The sequence below is a fragment of the Pempheris klunzingeri genome, chromosome 3 (assembly GCF_042242105.1).
Source record: "Pempheris klunzingeri isolate RE-2024b chromosome 3, fPemKlu1.hap1, whole genome shotgun sequence".
Taxonomy (NCBI): domain Eukaryota; kingdom Metazoa; phylum Chordata; class Actinopteri; order Acropomatiformes; family Pempheridae; genus Pempheris; species Pempheris klunzingeri.
In genome coordinates, this window is record NC_092014.1 from 27,022,299 (window position 1) to 27,039,567 (window position 17,269).

The 17,269-nt window shown below is 45.5% G+C and overlaps 1 protein-coding gene across 1 annotated transcript in view; it reads left to right on the top strand.

Annotated features, from left to right (window-relative positions):
• Positions 1–12,317, top strand: part of sh3pxd2aa (SH3 and PX domains 2Aa) — a 94,236-nt gene extending 81,919 nt beyond the window's left edge. The window contains exons 11-16 of the mRNA XM_070855927.1: positions 4,227–4,344; positions 6,447–6,847; positions 6,948–6,962; positions 7,975–8,024; positions 8,445–8,564; positions 8,956–12,317. Of these exons, the coding sequence (XP_070712028.1) occupies positions 4,227–4,344; positions 6,447–6,847; positions 6,948–6,962; positions 7,975–8,024; positions 8,445–8,564; positions 8,956–10,956 (2,705 nt within the window). The 3' untranslated portion in view covers positions 10,957–12,317. The remainder of the gene's footprint in view (positions 1–4,226; positions 4,345–6,446; positions 6,848–6,947; positions 6,963–7,974; positions 8,025–8,444; positions 8,565–8,955) is intronic.
• Positions 12,318–17,269: the final 4,952 nt, after the last annotated feature.

The window sequence follows — 17,269 nt, forward strand, 5'->3', positions numbered from 1 at the left end:
GGAAGCTGTTCGTGGACCAGTGCTACCTGTGTGAAACTGCTTTCTTATCGTCATAAAGCTTGAATGGACTGGCTTGTGTTGCCACCGTACCCCAGAGCAGCGGGTACCGGGAACAGATCTGTGATTAATCACAGGAGTCGGAGTAGAGGTCAGGTGATCTGTGCCTCTACTCTAGAGAGTGGATAGTAACTTATGTTCTACAGAGGAGAAATAGAAGGGCCCCCTGCTCTTTCTAAAAACACACATGCAGAAAATATTCTTCTATATATTCACCGGCCTCGGGCAGTCGGTGCCGGGTAAGCTACGCGCACGGCCACATCCTCGTGTCGTTAATCCCACTTGGTTTCGTGGGGAAGAATAGAAGTAGCTGTTGAGGAACTGGGGAGCATTACTCATTCACTTCCCCCACACAGCTTATTAAGACTAGACAAGAATAAGGAGAAATATGAAAGGGGGGCCGTTTACAGTTTATCATCATTGGTGTACTGGAATGGAAGCGTATGGAACATACAGGTCTGCAGGACTCTTACCTAGATGTGTGTCCCAGTGCACTGAGGCCTGGGCCCAATGAGCTGGTGGAAAGTGTGAAAGTGGGGTAGCAGCCCACTGTTGCGGACTGGTTTTAATCACACAGACCTCAACCTCTACAGAGAGCGGATGAGTCACTCGGCTAGCTGTAGCCGCCAACGGATGAGGGCATGAAACACTTCTGAAGGCCATGTTCTGAAATTTCAGCTTTTTTCAGACATCTACTGTTGATTTTTTACTACCAGAGGGTAGAGTTACTATTTCATTCTGTTTTTTAAGACCCAATTCAAAACACAGTCCTGAATTAAAACCACTCATGTGGCTATGGTGGGGTGGGGGGGGGTGTGTGCTGCTGCAGGTACTGGCAAGACATGAAATATGATCCTGAAAGTCCAGTTTGAGTTACAAATCCATGGATTTGGATTTAGCTTTATCTGGGAGGATTTTACCACTGTGGTTACTGTTGTATCTACTAGTTTACTACTGTTTACTGTGCCCCCAGTTTAGTTTGCAGGCCTTCTTATTACTACATTTTGTAAGTATGTGTGTCTTACAGGGTGAATTTTTTTCCCCTGGGGCCCTCTAAGCAGGTTATTCTGTTCGTGCTGCCATGGGAGGTGTCTCTTCCTGTCGTCGTTTCTTGCAAAGTCACATACATGTATTGAAAGTCAGTGCAAACACGCTGACCGTTCAGGCAGTCCCAAGGTCCAGCTAAATTGCTATGTTTCCAGTTGGTTATCATGCCTGTTAGCGTAACTTAACATTGCTGATATCATTCGTCGCGGTGGCCAAACCTGCACATACACAGTTTGATGGAGCACCAGTTTCAGCAGTTGAAATAGAGTTCAGAGGTGGCTGTAATGCATATGAAGCTGGGTTGTTCACCTTTTGCCTATTGCCCTAAAATGATTATTAAAAGATTTTTTGGGGTATTTCAGCATTCAGTAAGGCAGCCTTGGTTTAGCTCAGATAGAGAATTGAGCTGAAAGAGATCTGTTAAAGCCACACACAGGGTTACAGAGGACTTTAGAGAAACTGAGGACAGACGAGTGTTGCATGGCAGCGAGTGTTACTGGCTACGTTGCAAACAAGCTAACGGCTCCTGGACCAGCAGCCCTTTTTCCATCATCAAAAATAGTCTCACAGTGAAAAGTGCAGCTGCTGCTGTCTGGAGTCGTGTCAGACATAGTTTCTGTGGATTTTCCAACTTTTTCATTCACCGCCACTCTTCACTTTGTTACTGTATTACTGCCTGTCGACATTCTGTCCAACTACTGTACGCTGTCCGTCTGTCTCCGTCTCAGCTCGGTCGTACAGTGCATAGATTAGACCTAGATATGTATTTCATTTAGACAGACTTATATGTGGGGATAATATGTGCAGGTTTGGAGCAGCAGACGGCTTCGGTTTGCAGACAGTTGAGACGTCAAAATGTAGAAAACTGGTCTGATTACACATACGTGCCTGCACTATTCAAAGAATATGACTTATTTGCAGCTAATGCTTGACCCGCGCCAAATTACAGTCTTTTCACCTTTCTCCTGCTCTTATCGTACCCACTTTCTTTTCATCCCCATCCTCACCCTTTTGTTTTGCTTTGTGAATGGAGGCTCCAGTGTCCCCCGCCTGATAATGCATCGCTGAGCTAGCGATAAGAAACGAGTGAGTGAGGTTTTACAGCTTTGCGCAGACACTTGAGATACAGTTTGATTTAGTAGCACTGGCAAAGTGTGCTAAACAAAGACCGATCACGTAGGATTTATGTTCTCTCACGATGTAATTTGCTAATGGAAGAGAGCAGTCGTGTACTCTGTGGTGCGTTTGCTGACGCGCCTTTACGTGACGCTTTTTAAAGAAGATGGAGAACTTGACAGTAAAATACAGGCACACTGTGGACTCAAATTAAATCACAGCACATCTCCTCTTTTCTGACTCCCCGTGCTTGGACACAGAGCCAGGCAAGGATGTCTTGACTTCTCTTAGGGAGCTGATTGGCTACTCATGACCTTATTGCATGCTTGGCAGGGGTGGCGTCTCGCACTCAAAGGTTCGATGCAACCCGTCCTCCCTCTGTCCTGCTGGCAGGGGCCTGTGCTTCCACAGGCTGTCAACATTTGCAGCAGGTCCCTAATGTAATTTGTAGAGTCCCACTGACCGCCCTCTGAACTCGCTGTTCTGTCCCTGCAGCGTGACGCCGGCGCCAACCCACACAAACAGACATATACACCGTGGCATGTGTACAGCTCACAGATGGGATTAATACATGTGATTAATTAAATCTTTCATCTTTTATTCTTGTCCTCAGGGAATTCAAAGCGATTACACGATGATCCACAACGCAGACATACTCAAGAATGCACTCTGTACACAGTGTCCACGAGTTTGTTAGGATCACAGAAACACACACAAGTGCGCACGTCCAGGTAGACGTTTCAGATTCCACTGTAAGCCGCCCCATTTGTTATCGCCTGTCCATCTGCAAGTACTCAGCCCAGCCTCTCCACACACACACACACACACACACACACACTCTTGTCTTTTTAAAGTTGTGAGGACACTCATTGAGACAACCATAACCATAACCATAACTTTAACCATAACCATAACCATAACCATAACCAATTCATGCTTAGCTAGCTAACATCAGTGCACACTTGGTCCCAATAAGGATAGAAACACACACACACACACACACACACACACACACCATGCTTTGGGAACTGACGGCCAGACATTCCACATTATTGACCTCAGATGCTCTGCAGTGACAGGCAGGAGAGGAACTTGAATCCCCACCTATTGAAAGCATGCATTCACATGAATAAGCACACGCCTGCATACCTCTGAGATATCATCCCTGCCCCACGCATTTCCTATATCAATAGTCTTATTACCTCCAGCTAGGTGGAGTTGAAGGATATATCCTCTCCGGTCTAACTCGGGTCACATTTATTCCACACACGCTTACATCCCTTCCCACAGTCGTTTCTTCCTCCCTTTCCTCTCTCATGATTTCTGCCTCGTCAAATAGCGTACGTAAATGATTTGTCTTCCTCCGCATACCATACCAATTCATCAACCACTGACGCAAGCCATAATCTCTCCCACTGCTGGGAAGCTCAGTCTGATCCATCTGCCAGCCTCTCTCGTTGCTCCGCGGTGTCTATAAATCCTACAACCTTCTACCGCTCCCCGGTAAGCACAATGTAGAATTTCCTTCCCTACAGGGTCTTGAAAGCCTTGCAGAGCGTGAGAGGGGAGTGGCGGTCAGATAGGGATCTAAGGAGAGAGATCTCTCTGGGTCCAAATATCGTACCTCCTCGAGAGCGGCTGTGATGTAGGCCTGCTGCTAGAGTAGGAATCTCCCTCCGGAGAGAGATGAACACAAGATCAGGGTCCAAATAGCTTGGATGAGGTCTAGCGTGGATAAGAAACAAGTAGCAAGGGGGAGGTTCAGCCGGCAGAGGGAGCCGGTTGTTGGTTTGTGTAGACGAGGGAGAGGGGGTTGTGTTTGTGTGGAAATAGTTAGGGCATTTTAAGTGGGTCACGCTTTCCATCTTTCCCCTCATAAGGCTCTCTGGGAAGATTTAAGCTGCACAGTCGTATAACTCCTCAATGTCAGATTGTTTGATGATAACAGTTCACTCACTTTGCCCCCCCCCCCCCCCTCTCTTTCCTTTACTCCTCTTGACCTCCAGAGGAAAAATATGTGACGATACAGCCGTACACCAGTCAGGGGAAGGACGAAGTCACCTTTGAGAAAGGGGTCACCGTGGAGGTCATCCAGAAGAACCTGGAGGGCTGGTGGTTCATCAGGTGAGTAAACACAGACAGAACGGCCACAGCAGGAGCACCAGAGAGAGAGAGAGATGGAATTAGTCTCAAGTTTCTTTTTTAGCCATCCAATTTCAAACAGAACGCGTCCTTGGAGAACAGTGACATTGTTGGAAGTCGTCATCGCTTAATGCTTTTAATCAAGCCAGCTCTCGTTTGCCTAATGGTATTGAGGAGAAACTCTGAGCTCTCCACAGATCAACTGCTGGGCATTTCTCATGTATATGTGTGTGTCCGTTTGCACATGTGTGATGTTCGCCCAGCCATTGTGCATTTCCTGCCTGTTGTTTGTCAGTTCCCCTTTTATCCTCAAGGCAAAAGAGAGCGGAGCTCCACTACACGGTGGATTACTATCACATGCTGCCTCGTGCTATCTGACACAGGCATGTGCACGCTTATACACACACGGAGCCCTTGTTAAAAGGTGCTTATGTGCGCTTGTGTGATATTTGTACTTTATTACTAATATGCATACGCAAACAGCTCGTTGGGGATGGGGGCGTGAGGGGGGTGTTCCTTATCTGAATGGAGTGTCTCAGGATAGAGGGTGTTGTATGCTGAACAGATTAAAAAACCCCTTGAGGCAAATGTGTGATTCGTGATATTTGACTATATAAATAAAATTGACTCTCCTTGTTTACTCCTCGCCCCTGATTGCAGAGCACAAGTCATCTTAGAGCACGTTCTACGACAAGTAATAATCCTCCAGTTGCATGCCTGAGTCATGCTGCTCTCAGTGGGCCGCTTTTATAGTGTGAAAGTCCAAGCATGGGGCTTTTTAGTTAGGGGGACTCCTTGTGGTCGCAGTTGGAGTCATGCAACAGGGGGGCAGAAATGATGACATCTCTTCTGAGCAGACTATAGCCCACCTAGAGGCAAATGACTCAGAGTTGCATTTGGAAACATTACTTATTGTTTCACAAAGCACTCTGAAATGACTCATTTAGCTTAACGGTGGATGTTGAAATGTGGGGAAGCAGTGTCTCCTTATTATATCTCTCTATTATATCTGTCTCCTTATGCATATTTTATGCTGTAGGTTTACTTACCTTCGGCACCCCTGTGTCTTAGAATTAGAGGAGTGTCTGTTTTTCAATGCACAGGACCTTACTTGGTGAATGAGTGCACCCTCTGTCACAGTTTGTCTGTGCAGGGTAACAGGAATACAGGGAATAGGACCCAAATGCAGATGTCTGACACAGAGCAGGTGCAGTTCAATTACAAACATAAGATACAAAGACTTACAGGACCACAGGGAGCAGCCAATAATCCAAAGTCAAGTAACCAGGCAGAGGGTCAGATGGGCAGATCAGGCCGTCCGAAAAAAGGTTCAGGATCACAGGTAAAAGATATCAAAAAGAGAATACAGATGCCGTGAAGCAAATGTGTGAAGCTCATGGGCTGGTGAAGTCCTGCAGTGCTGATGAGGGAAAGTGGAGGCAGGTGAGAGAGTGGGCAGAGTAGGCCAGGTTAACTACAGGCCTGTGGAGGTGCGTATAGATGGTTGGGTCACTCAGCTGATGCAGAAATGAGGGAAAGTTTGAGGGTGGAGAGCTTGAGGACGGCAGTTCTGGGGAGTTAGAGGAAAGCACATGGCCTGGAAAAGTGAGCATGGGCTGGAAATGGGGACAGAGGGCAGCGCAGAGGGCTGGGTGAGAGAGTGTGGCGGAGGGAGGGAGGGAGGAGCAGGTTGTGATACAATGTGGAAGGGGCACACTGGTGATTTAGTATGTATTGCTGCTGGGGGGGGGGGGGGGGGGGGGGTCACTAAAGGTAGACTGAAAAAACTATGGCCAAAATCGCACAACAGGGGCAAAGGTATCCAGAGTTCTTGTCCCTGAATATGTCAAACTCCAGAAACTATGAATTATATTTCCCATAATGCACTCAATAGCATTTTATAATTTTACCTTCCCTGCTTGGTAAATGTCCTCACCCTTTAAACCCCAAACTTCTAAACCGCCCCCATAAATAGACCTTTATGTGCAAAATTGGTGCAGGGCTCCCAGTAATGATAGAAAAAAGGTTAAAAAAGCAACAAGCTACAGTCTGAAACATTTGATCTCTTTGGTTTTTACTCTCAGATACTTAGGGAAAGAGGGTTGGGCCCCTGCCTCCTACTTGAAAAAGGTGAAAGAGGACTTCTCCCCACGGAAGAAGACCCTGACAGGCCCAGTGGAGATCATCGGCAACATCATGGAGATCAGCAACCTTTTGCAAAAGAAGTCGGTCAGCGAAAAGGACATCCAGACAGACGGAGAGGGTAGCACCACGCCAGAGCGCCACATCTCCAAGAGCGAGATCAGCCTGCCCATGCCCTACAGCTCTGAAATCAACGCCGAGACGGGCAGGAGGCTGAGCGCGGGGCGCGACACCAACAGCCCATGTCTGGGAATAGCAGCGAGTGCTGCTCTAAATGAAAGTAAAAGAGGCGAGACAGGGTCCCCAGCTGTGGCGAGAGTGGCCCCGCATCGGGTGGAAATTGGTGAGTATTTGCGGTGTGTTAGGAGACCAGTGATTGGAGCAGCTGAGGAGAGGAGTCTTTCTATCAGACATTAAGACATGTCATTTTCCTTTTTGTGTAGGCTTTGACGCCATAGGTAAGCTACATGGCTGTGGGGTGCCTAATGCTCGTGGTGGTGCAATCTAATCATATGTATCTTCGTCAAACTAACCTGTGAGGCTAGTTGATGTGGGAATTTAAAATGTTCAATGCACTGGTTTCCATTTTACTCACATACTAAGAATGTTTGGCCAGTTTATTATATTTGTACCTCATTCCTGAGCACATACGGGAATTACATGAATTACATTGTGTAGATGAATTATTACCACACAAAGAAGCAAACACAAATCTGTTTGTTATCAACGTACAGTTATAGCACGACGATAACCATCTTCATAACCTCAGCTTTCCTCAGCTTCCTCCTTCTCTCTCACTGTATGCCATGATTCCAGACAAACAGAAAATTGGAGAAGGTCATTTCTGATTGGCTGTCTCCAGTCACATTGCTGGTAGCATTGCATAGCATTATGGGGGAATAGGGAAGCACTGGGAGAGGTAACCACAGCCTCATGTAATTAGTTGATAACGTTTTGGTTACTAACCTAGTTTTAATTTCTATCCACACTGTTTTAGCTGTGTAACTACTCCAGCTACATGGTCAAGACATTCTAATCAATAATGTGTGTAGCAGATTAATACTAACCGGTATGTCAGCTCGTTACATAAATATTAGACTCAACTCGGGGCTGTAAATCACTGAATTAAGAAACATTAATCCTCAGGGTAACTACTGTATATGTGGAAATTGGCAACCTACCAAGATAGCAAGTCTGCAAGATAATTAAGTCCAGACTAACTTACAACCAGAATTTAATGAATGTTTATAAAACTCAGTATTTAACAACTGACTTTCGTGGGGGTGTGGAGCTGCTTTCCATTCTTCTGGTGCTTCCGTATGTCCTTAGTAACCAATAATACTACTAGCAATCCCACCGGGGCTCCTCTGTGGGCGCACAGGAGTGAGGAACAAATATTATCTCTAGTATAACTATAGTTCCTGACTGTTGGGTGCAGGCATTTTAAAAACATGTTCCTTTGTTTATCAGGGTCTCCGAATCTGAGGCAAAAACCTCCGCCAAGGAGAGAAACCAACTTGGTAAGGCAATTCTCAAGCTACTGCATCCCGCCAATTCCTTAGTGGGCTTTCTTTAATAATAATTAATATGTTCAACAGGAATTTGACAGTAAAGAATGTTCTAGCATGCTCACAAACATTGGTAAATAAGAAGAACAGCATGAAAACAAAGATTGATAATTAGCTCCCCAGTTGCTGTGAGAGTTGGCATAGCAACCATTGAAGCACACTAACAAGTAGAATTTAAGGATATCTGTGATGATCTGAATCTATCTGAGTGCACTGAAACACATCAGGTGTATATTATTGTATGTGGATGTGTCCTTTATTATGTTCTTAGTCATATTCATTCTTAAGTCGTAATCAGGTACAATGTAATGATGGCTACAGATGATGGTAGCTGCTCACATCTCCCCCCCCCCCCTCCCCTTCGCTGTGCAGGGATTCCAGTTACCCAAGCCACCAGAGCCCCCTGCTGTGGAAGCAGAGTATTACACTATAGCAGATTTCCAGTCCTCAATCTCCGATGGCATCAGTTTCCGTGGAGGACAAAAGGCTGATGTAAGAGGCCACGTCTTCATTGTTGTCGCTGAGATGAGACAGTCAGGGCTCATTGAATATGCTTTCAAATGAGTGCAGCCCAGATAGACAGGAAAGCTGAAGCAATAAAGATGCGACCTTGAGATGTATGTTTGAACATGATGATGCAGACAGAATTTGCTGTGCAGAGACTCAGGTAGATAACATAGATTGTTTGTAAGTTGTTTGAACTCGTAATTCTAGTTCTTTATTAATGACTAGACTGCAAAAGCAGATGTAATAACAGCATGTCTTAGATTGTCTGATCATCTCACCTTAAACTCAAACCCTAAAGGTAACTCATCACAGCATTTAGTCAGTTTGACAAATCCTGAGCAATGAAAAGAACTAACTTCAATGTCTTGTTGTGTAGGTGATAGAGAAGAACCCTGGAGGCTGGTGGTATGTGCAGATTGGAGAGATGGAGGGCTGGGCCCCCTGCTCCTATATTGACAAGCGCAAGAAGCCCAACCTCAGCCGACGAAGCAGCACCCTGACCCGGCCAAAAGTCCCACCCCCAGCTCCACCTGTCAAAAAACAAGACTCCGAGGAGACTCCCCCTCCTGCCAACTCTGCTCCTAAAGTGTCAGAGCCGTCAAGCAGGCCTGTGTACGAGGAACCTGAATATGATGTTCCTGCAATTGGATGCGAAGGTGAATCGGACACAGATTCCCTGGAAGTGAAGATCAGCAGTGTAGTCGGCGACAAATACCGCAGCTCCCCTCCTTCCTCCAAGGCCTCTCCTCCTGTCTGCAAGGCGTCCCCTGTGTTCACTCATCGCAGATCTTCTTTCAGGTCTGTAGAGGAGGTTACGAAAGAGGAGTGTATCTATGAGAATGACTGCTTCAGGCCAAGCAGTGGCGTTGAAAGAACTTCAGTCAAAGGTTCCAGTGAGCCTAATTCCCCAAGGATCTACCATTCCTCCACAGTCCCACGCAAACCCTCTGGATCCTCACCATTAGCCGGTAGACCCATGAAGACCATGACGCCCGAGATGAACAGGAGAAGCCAGACCCTGGGAAGACACATAGATATCTGCCTCAGGTCACAGGAGAACAGCCCCAACTCCTCATCGGATGAATTGAGCAGAGGCTCCAAGAAAAGCCATGCCCTCAGCCGGGATGTGGAGCAGAGAATAGGCCAGAGCCCCTCCACCAGGCCCAAGCCCTCTGTGAGACCTAAACCGCTCCTGACCAAATCAGAGCCCCAGAGTCCTGAGAGGATGGACATCACCTCCCTGAGACGACAGCTGAGGCCTACAAGTCAGTTCCGACACGGCCTCAAACCTACTCGTGGGGACGACTCTGAAACAGCCTCTGTTATCTCATCAGAGGACTCAATGTGTTCGCGCAGTACCTCAGATCTCTCTTCTGTTTACTCCAAGGGGAGCCGTGGGGATTCAGACGTCGAAGGCCCCAATCTCTACCGCTCCCTGGATGCATATAAGAAGGTCCAGGACTCTGAGGTCAGCTTTCCAGCCGGGGTGGAGGTGGAGGTTCTGGAGAAGCAGGAGAGTGGCTGGTGGTACATACGTTGGGGATCCGAGGAGGGCTGGGCTCCCTCGTACTACCTGGAACCTGTCAGACAAGTCAGTGATGCAGGTGGGTTAGAATCAGATGGACACGTCAGTGGTGGGAGCAAATCCAACAGCCTGGAGAAGAACGAGCAGCATGTTTTGGCCCTCAATAACATCAATATTCAAGGTCTCAGCCAGCAGCATCAAGGTTTGAGGAGGAACACTCCGCCGATTCCATCTAAGCCTCCTGGTGGCTTCTCAAAGCCCTCTGGGATGGTTAATGGAGGTGTTCGGATGAGAAACGGGGTGCGCCAGGTGGCGGTGAGGCCTCAGTCTGTATTTGTGACCACAACACAGCCAGCCAAGGACGCGCACTACATGACAGGGTCTCTGAGGCGAAATGACTCACTTGGCAGAAGTGATCACTATGGTTCTGGTTCTGCCACTCTCGGTGTGCGCCGAAATGCCTCCTTCAGCACCGTGCGGCCACATGTAGTTGTTGAAAGTCAGTCGAGGCCTGCTGAACGCTCCAGCCTGGGGTCCTCAGGCAGCGCATTCAGCACAAGTAATGTCCAGGACGCCCTCAGCAGAGTTAACCAACGCAACGGCATCCCTGTGTCCACAGTCCGACCCAAGCCCATAGAGAAGAGCCAACTGATCCACAATAACCTTGGCAGGGATGTGTACGTGTCCATCGCTGACTATCGTGGCGATGAGGAGACTATGGGTTTCACTGAGGGCACCTGTCTGGAGGTTCTGGAGAGGAACCCTAATGGATGGTGGTACTGCCAGGTGCAGGACAGCCTGCTTCCCCGCAAAGGCTGGGTCCCCTCCAATTACCTAGAGCGGAAAAAATGAAACCAACCCCACATCCTCCCCCCCCCCTTCCCCCCCCCACCTCCCCCCTGTGATGTCTTCAAGGACATGCGTGGCATCATTTCTTAAGAATGTTACCCGCAATCTCCCATAAGCAATATGTCCTTGAAATGTACATTTCTTAAAAGATTGTGTAAAAAGAAAGATGTTTTAATCTGATAAGGAAGGACACTTTTAGTGCTGGTTTACTAAAACGTATACGAAGGGGGTGCAATATTTTGGCTGGGAATGAGAGACAGAGACGTGGGATCGGTCACCCTTGAATGAGGAAATTAAATTTGAGGAAGACGGTGTCTTTGAGGTATAAAATGGTATAAATGGGAGTGATAACCTCTCAAAGAGGTTTGCATCATGTAGTACAGAAGTTGAGCAGGGTAATGCTTATTCCTGCCCATCACTGACTATGATGGCCGATAAGTGCCTTTTGTATTTGTTCACCTGAATGGAGGTCCTAAATGGTGGATGGCGAAACAACCAAACCTTTTAAGAGTGCCATAGGCCTATGAACACCACCACGACTATTTCCATAATCAATTGAGAGTGCAAACAAAGCGCAGCGTTTCTATCTAGAGTGCTCTAATTGGTCCAACACAGATTAATGAAAGATTTAAAGGACTCAAATCACCAGAGAATTTATTCGTTTTAAGTCACAAGTCTTCAAGGAAACTAAAACAAACATTTTAATCTCATTATCAGTGTTTCTGTTTAGTTTTGTTGTTCATGTTATAATGTCTTGTGTTGATGCAAGTCTTCCTTAGAGAATTATTTCTGCTTTCTTGTGACATCTGTTTTCTACCAACAGCCTAGAATTGGAAAAATGAAAGCTCCTGTCTCACGTCTATATATGCAGTAGGTGTTCAGGTTTGATAAATTGGCATTGCTTTGATCCTCAAACCCCAGAAAATACTATTCATGATTTTTAATCCCAGCTGGGATAACAAATGTATTTAAAAAAAAAAAAAAAACCTGTGAAACTTGAAAACAACAGTTAGATATTTAAGTTTCCTAGAAAATCAAAGGAACATCTTATAACTTGAGTGCTCTCTAGAACACAACCACCTCATATCTGGGTAGCTAATAACCTCGAAATATAAAAACAATTAGTTTACAAAGGTTTAGGTTTACTGTAGTGGTTTAGTTCGAATTGATTTTGTATATATTTTGTTTTGTAAAATTGTTTTGTTAAAGTACTGGAAAAACGGTGAAATAATTGAATCCCAGGGACATATTTGCATTGCATTTAGCCCAAAATGTGATCAAACCAAAGAGAATTTTTTGTGATTTTACTATTTATTTATGGTACAAATAATACAGTGTCTTCAACAAAATGTCTAAAACAAGGTTTCTGAGCTGAAACGAAATTCTATTAGTGCCTGGAAGCACTTCATACATTTCCCCCAAATTATAGATCTATGCAACAAGACATAAACACGTAAATCGTTAGATTAGATATTGCTGTTGAAGTGCGTTAGCTTGTTTCAAAGTTGAGGTGTTTTTTCACACGATCCAAATTCTATTTCGGTGGTCATTTCATGTACTCATGTACTTCATGAGATCATATAAATTAAACTTAGCGATCACCTAAAAATATCAAGTTAGAAATAATTTTTCCAGATCCAGAATTCAAATATGAGAATTTGAGATTCTGAGCTAAAATCCAACTTTCAAAAATCTAATGGCTGATGTTCAAGACTGCTGAAATACATTTTCTAACGAACGGTGTGAGCTCTCTTCACGAGGCCGAACACTAACTTTTCTTCATGTTTCTGCTGGACAGTGTCATAGTATTAAACAAAGTACAGTACCTGCTAGATCGCAGTTATCTATTTTAGCAAAACCATATTTGTTTTTTGTACGTTCATTTGTTACTCTGTGATCACACAGTGGCAATACTGAGGAACGAAGTGGTTCTGTTTTGTGAATTAGTGCACTTTAAACCTGCTTTTATGGTGCATTAATGTAAAGATGCAGTAAATACTCAGCATATTATTTATTAAATATGTTTTTTTGTAATTTAAATTTAACTCCTCTCTACTCCTCTTTTTTTAAACTCATCTCCAATGAAAGGGGGAACTCTGTAACCAGTTCCTTCCCTGTGACCATGCCAAGTCTGAGTAGAATTGGAGAAATACAGACTTCCTGTGGCAGGTCAAGGTACTACACAGTGATTCTCACCCCATCCACGAGGCTTAGCGGCTGTCCTACCTCAGTGCAATAAGAAATGCACTGCTGGTCAGTGAGTCTCACCAGTAAATGTACAGAAATTCAATGTTTCTTTCTTTTTGAAAAACCTCAGTGCAGCTAAAACTATTTTTGTAGCACCTGTTTTGTATTGGGCAATAATTTATTTCGTTTTTTTGCAAATTGAAAAGAGTTCCTTTTTCTCTATGCTGTGTGCTGCAACTTTAGCAAACCACGGGCACTTCCTTCGTCTTTATTGTGCTTTACATAATGCCTGATTTTATGTGTATTTATTATGAATAGTTTTATGTCTTATTGCAGTTTTACAATCAGCTTGCCCCCCCCCCCAATCAAAACATTACATTTAGCATTATTCAGATTATCATTGTTACACAGATTGGACTTCACTCACCTCAGTATGCAAAAGTTAAAAAAAATCATCATTCGCTGGAGTATGTGGGGTACTTGCATTCATTTGAATAGATCTGATAAATAATAGACCTAATAGGTCTAACTACGACACCTATAAATAATCAAATTATGAATTACAATGGTGATATTTGCTGTCAGGCAACAAGGCGCCCTCCCCGACGAAGGCATTATGTAAATGTGTTGAATCACTTTTAACATTTCGCTCCAGCACATATTATTATTGCATATCGCTTTGTTTGATTGAGCTGAATTTACTTGGCTAAAAGAGCAAGGGAATTGTTCTGTGTCTAGCATACATTTAGCTGTGCAGCATCTATCGTATTGCTTTGTCGTAGTTCCCTTTTTTCGCATTTTTTTTTTTTTATTTTATTTTTTTTGTTTTATCAAATTGTCAAATGTACCCACGAGGAAATGTGCAATAGAAAAGGAGCACATCATGCTTCAGCAAGAGGGAAAATATCACAGGTCTAGAAAAGCACGAACAACACATCGCATCTGTTGGGAGTGGACGCTCCCAGTCAAACTGCCAGTCATGAGCTTTTACCATCCTTTCAAGTAAATCATTTTAACTCTGTGGAAAAGAGCAGATGTGAGAGGCCCATTGGGAAAGTCATCGGACCAAAGCAGTCGTATGTGACATCTCATTATCTCCTGACGTGACGGACATTTCTAATAACCATGAGGATCTCTGCTCCTTCTGGCCCGGATCAGCAGTAAGACAGGGATGTGTGAATGGCATGGCTGAAACCCGCTGACCCGTTCTGTACTGACATTACAGCCATCTGGGGTCTTCTTCACAGATGGAGAGTCATGGGCCCATCATCAGGGGCCTCAGTGGCCCTGCTCTGAGCTGTCACTTTCGTGCCTGAATGGAATTTTGATAGTTTTTGTTTTTGTGTTTTTGTTGTGTTCTTCCTCTTTCTTTCCGTTGTCCCTCTGGAGTGTGTCCTCTCTGCACCCGTGTGGCCGCCTCTCTTGACATTTACTCCACCGTTGTCAAACCAAGTCAGACTTTTTTCTCACCAATCACCGCGGTGAAGGTGACATTTGGAACCGTCCGCGACGGCGGGCGAAGAGACGTCAACGGGAGACTCTCAGCAGTAAACAAGAGAGCCGGGAGATGAACGCTCTCTTCAGGCCATCTCACATCAACTTCTAGGATGTACGCCAAAAATAGAAAAACCTTTATTTTTCTGTTTGCTGAGCCCCAGGCAGGCCTTATCAAAGAGCTATAGGTGAATACGTCATTGTGCTAAAGACTCCCTGTGTGCACAGGCCAATATCCAGAGTGCCCCGTATCATTAGTATTTCTTTTTATCATGGATCATACTTTATAGTGAGAACTCTACCTTAAAGGAATAGTCATGTTGGAAAATACTCAGAAGCTCAGAGGGTTAAAAAGATCTGCCAACACCTCCAAAGATTCACCACTTAACACTTGTAGAAGTGACAGGTTGGGCTTTACCAGCCGGCTAACGGATATAGTGTTGATGAGTGAGCTTCAGAGGTGCTGGGACCTTTTAACCTTTCCGCAGAGCCAGGCTAGCTGTTCCAGTCTTTATGCTAAGCTAAGATAACCATCTCCCGCCTGCAGCCTTAGATGTAGCAGACAGATATGACGGCGGCATCCATCTTCTCATCCGACTCTCCTCCTGCATTTTCCCCAAACTGCCTAACTGACTATTCCTTTAAGTTACGGGCTTCTTTTTCAATCTCGGCCCGCCAGTTCAACCCGGGGATCTCGAACCTGCGCGCATCCACGCGGCAGAATGGAAATGGAATTGGTGGAGGTAATGTTTTCGCATTCCACCTGCGCAACTGAGCATGTGTGCACTTGATGATGAGGAGTCATCCATGCCAGAGGAAATATATGAGTTTCACCACATATTCCCGGAGGTCAGCCGGGTGAGACAGCTCTGCCACGCCGGCACCGCTTTATTCCTCGCTGTCTTCTTATTTTAACAAATGGACGGCACCTCTCAGGCGTGAAGCACCTTAAGCTCTGTAATCCCAAACGCTAGCTGCTGCCACGGCGGATTCCTCCTGGCCGCACTTCCTTTCCGCTTCCCAGTCCTCTTTGTTCTCTCCCACCATTTTCCCCCATCTCTCTCCTCCCTCGACACAGCCGAGCAGTCTATTCCCAGTCAAATGATTGAGATGTCTAGGAGGGCTTCTTCAGGGGTGGGGGCTGTTTGTGTGTTTTTGCATGATGAGATGGATTGTTTGCAGGTGCGCTCAGGAGAAGAGAATTTGGAGGTCATGAGGGAGATTTGTGAGAGCGGGATGCAGGGAGACACAAGATGGATCAGACGGTGGATTGTAGGAGACAAGGTGAGAGAGAGGCGAGAGGAGCTCTGCTTTGATAGGACGGAGATGAAAGGCCAGTGGGCAAGGTTTCCACTCGGAAAAACGCTGAAAAATAATTCCCTCACTTTACCCGGCTCCTTCTACCCACCCACACCTAATGAGCTCTCCGCTTCCAATCCCGAGCTGTGAAATCTCATCACTCCAAACAAAGTTTTAATTGCAGCGCTTGACGTTTTTTTTGAAGCTGCTTCACGAGAAGCTGCAAGTCGGTGAGAGACAAACGAGTCCACGCTCCAGCAGCTCCTCTCCGTCTCACTCTCTGTCCGTAAGAATAACTTTAAAAACTGATCCCACGTCTGATTTCAGCTTCTTTGCCGTCAGTGTCTTCAGATCTTGTGGAGCCCTGAGGGTGTGAGAGTTGAGCTGGGTGTTGGAAAAAGTTTTTTTTTGGAATAAGGCATAAAAAAAAAAAAGGCTTCCAACGGTGAATTTTCTTGTCTCTTATGTTGCCTTATTCCTTTGAGTTTGAGAAAATAAATGAATGCCGTGACATAAGAACTGGAGGGTTTATTCACATCTAATGAAACGAGCTTTAATTCACGATGGTGAGAAGTCAAAAAAAGTCAACAACACCCAGCTCTGGTTCGGAGTGATTGCAGAGTTAGTAAGAGCAGTTGTTTGATGGAGGGATGGAGGGGTGGTGGGGGGGGGGGGGGGGGGGATGGGGGTAGGTTTGATAAGAAAGTTTTAGTAAGTGTGTGGGAGCAGGTGGGAGGTACTTAGGCGGTGATTTGGTAGGTTTTTAATTAATATCTAGTGTGAGTGTGAGAGAATAAAGAAAGGAACAAATGAAACTGCAGGGCTTTTTCTCAAGCGCTTGGCGTACAAAGAAAACCCCAAGCCTGTGAATCAGGGAATGCTGATTATATGTGTGTCGTTCTGAAAACTTCCCCACAGAATCGCTGTTGTTTGACACGCCGGCGGGCATCAGCAGGAGCTGTCTCCGAGCTCCAGAAAAGAGGCTGTGTCGAGGAACGGGACACGCCACTGTGTCTCCGTGGCACTTTTCTTTGTCTCCGTTTTGAATCCCTGTTTCTAATTAGCACAACAGTGTGTCTTAATTAACCTTAGCCGGTCACGTGATATTACCTCGCTAACAGCTTGCTAATCAAGAGCACACCGGCTGCGGCTCTGACACATTTGTTCACGGTGGAGGTGAGCCGTCAGAGGAGACTTGAAGTTAAGTTACAGCTGAAGTAGATTTATGGGAAGGTGGAGCCTGTTTTTAGCCTCAATGTTGCATTCGTGAAAAGAGAATTTGGAGAGCAGTGCCAAAAAAACAAAAAAACAAAACCACTTGGAAACCCAACGCCAT